Source organism: Dendrobium catenatum, unplaced genomic scaffold, assembly GCF_001605985.2.
Source record: "Dendrobium catenatum unplaced genomic scaffold, ASM160598v2 original_scaffold_171901, whole genome shotgun sequence".
In the NCBI taxonomy this organism is placed as follows: Eukaryota; Viridiplantae; Streptophyta; class Magnoliopsida; order Asparagales; family Orchidaceae; genus Dendrobium; species Dendrobium catenatum.
Genome location: NW_021490323.1, coordinates 1 through 1,749, shown reverse-complemented (window position 1 = coordinate 1,749; position 1,749 = coordinate 1). Strand labels below are relative to the sequence as shown.

General features: G+C 38.8%; 1 protein-coding gene across 3 annotated transcripts; it reads right to left on the bottom strand.

Moving 5' to 3' along the window:
• Window positions 1-394: 394 nt before the first annotated feature.
• On the bottom strand, window positions 395-1,743 carry LOC114578824. 3 transcript variants are annotated; one of them, XM_028692318.1, is made up of 3 exons: window positions 1,357-1,743; window positions 942-1,050; window positions 395-862 (listed from the first exon to the last, which is right to left on the bottom strand). In XM_028692318.1, exons 2-3 carry the CDS (start codon window positions 974-976, stop codon window positions 490-492), a joined length of 408 nt encoding a protein of 135 aa, XP_028548151.1. In that variant the 5' UTR covers window positions 977-1,050; window positions 1,357-1,743; the 3' UTR covers window positions 395-489. The 3 variants fall into 3 exon arrangements, with proteins under 3 accessions (XP_028548151.1, XP_028548150.1, XP_028548152.1); XM_028692317.1 differs by having other exon boundaries at window positions 942-1,743; XM_028692319.1 differs by lacking the exon at window positions 942-1,050 and having other exon boundaries at window positions 1,318-1,743.
• Window positions 1,744-1,749: the final 6 nt, after the last annotated feature.

Here is a 1,749-nt window from a genome sequence, read left to right as displayed (position 1 = left end):
CTGTGAACCACATCCTTAGCATTCGAATCAACACCCAGAATGATCTATCAAATCATCCTTAGAAAGAAAAGAAATAGGGACATCTATAAGAGGCTCATCCTTAATCGAATACAACAAAGAGGAAGCATTAACAATACCAGTGGAAATGCTAATTAAATCCACATGATTAAAACCACAAAAAGGAGTTAGCTCATTAGGATTAAGAACGCCATCGAACACCACACCAGCAATATGTGTCGACACAACCAAGAAATTACTATTGATAGTAATATTATTATCATCAGTAGAGTCACGAATGACATTTAAACCAAGCCCAACAGCACCTTGCATGCCATCATTGATGGCACCATTCGATCCAAACAAATTGTTATTCTCCAAATTAGAAACAACAACATAAGGAGGAAGACTAACATTAGTAATATCAATAGCCTTTTAACCAACAATTAACTCACCTTCATTCGAATAAAAAACAGGCAATACTTCAACATTTTAAGTAGAGGGAACATCACTAAGAGAAAAACCATCAGAGTTGGGGCTACTATTAATCACAGTATTAACCACATGAGTTCTCTCATCCATGCCATCCATAAAATAACCAATAACAACATCATTAACATGTGGGGGTGAGGACAAAGTGCCCACCAGATTATCACCTAAATGAGGGTGAAGTTTGTGATATTCTACAGCTGAATGTCTTAATGCTTTACACAAATCGCAAAATGAAGGAGAAGCTTTCATTTCAACAGATTGAATGAAACCAAATGTATTTGGGCCAACACATATACGATCGGGATAATGCTCGGAGATATCCAGCTCAACCAGTATGCGGGCAACAGAAGGTCTCGATCCAACGGATATTGCACTGTCAATTTTTAAAGGTTTACCGGACAAAGAACCCAAACCATGAAGAACAAATGAGGACGAAGATTAGGGAAGGATACCCATATCGGAATAACATGGGAATCCACGTTGACATGTAAGAAAGGCGACCATTTTGTAAGTTTCATGTAGCAGTTATGCACAAAATACAATCGATGGGAGAAGTTGCGACTGTAATTCAAATCATTCTCAAGTTTAATTAACACATGCTTGGGATTCAGAAGGGTAACAAAGAAAACTCTCTTAAGCTTAAGATTGAAAAAGAAATTCCTAATTGAATCAAGTGATGGCCTACGATCATGGAATTTACCAACTAAAGAAAATTCAAATGGAGCTGCTAAAGCTAAAATTTCCTCTTCGGAAATCCATAGGGAAGGAAGCCCACGAAATGCATGTAGAATTCTTAAGATCAGGAAATCCATTTAAAAAAGAACTTACGAAAAAAACATCCAAAAATGAACGAGAATGCCACTTCACCTTCAGGAAATCCGGATCAAGCAACAGTGAGTCCGCCATTCGGTCGACGAGGCGATTGAGATGAAAATCATGGTGAGAGACCATAAAAGAAAAGGAGAAGAACAAAAGCAAGAAGAGAGGAAAGAGACCACCTTAAAAAACTTAAAAGAGGAGCCATAATTTTGCTGTCAGACGGATAGGCGGCGGCTAGGGCAAAGCCCTAGTGGAGCTCCAAAACCATCCGGGGGACATAAGAGAACCTATCCAACAAATTGAGCTCCTCCATCAGCTGTAGCTTCCCTTGATAACTCTGATTCTAGTTAATCAGGTTAGAAAATTTGTGTAAGAAAAGCCGAGCAATTGCACCTTGAAGCTCACTTGACATCATGTCTTCTTTCCTGACAGTTGTCTAGC

Coding starts and splice junctions, on each gene's coding strand:
- LOC114578824 (XM_028692317.1), bottom strand. CDS start 976: ATGTCAACGTGGATTCCCATGTTATTCCGATATGG. Junction 863..941: donor CCCATGTTATTCCGATATGG/GTATCCTTCCCT, acceptor AAAAATTGACAG/TGCAATATCCGTTGGATCGA.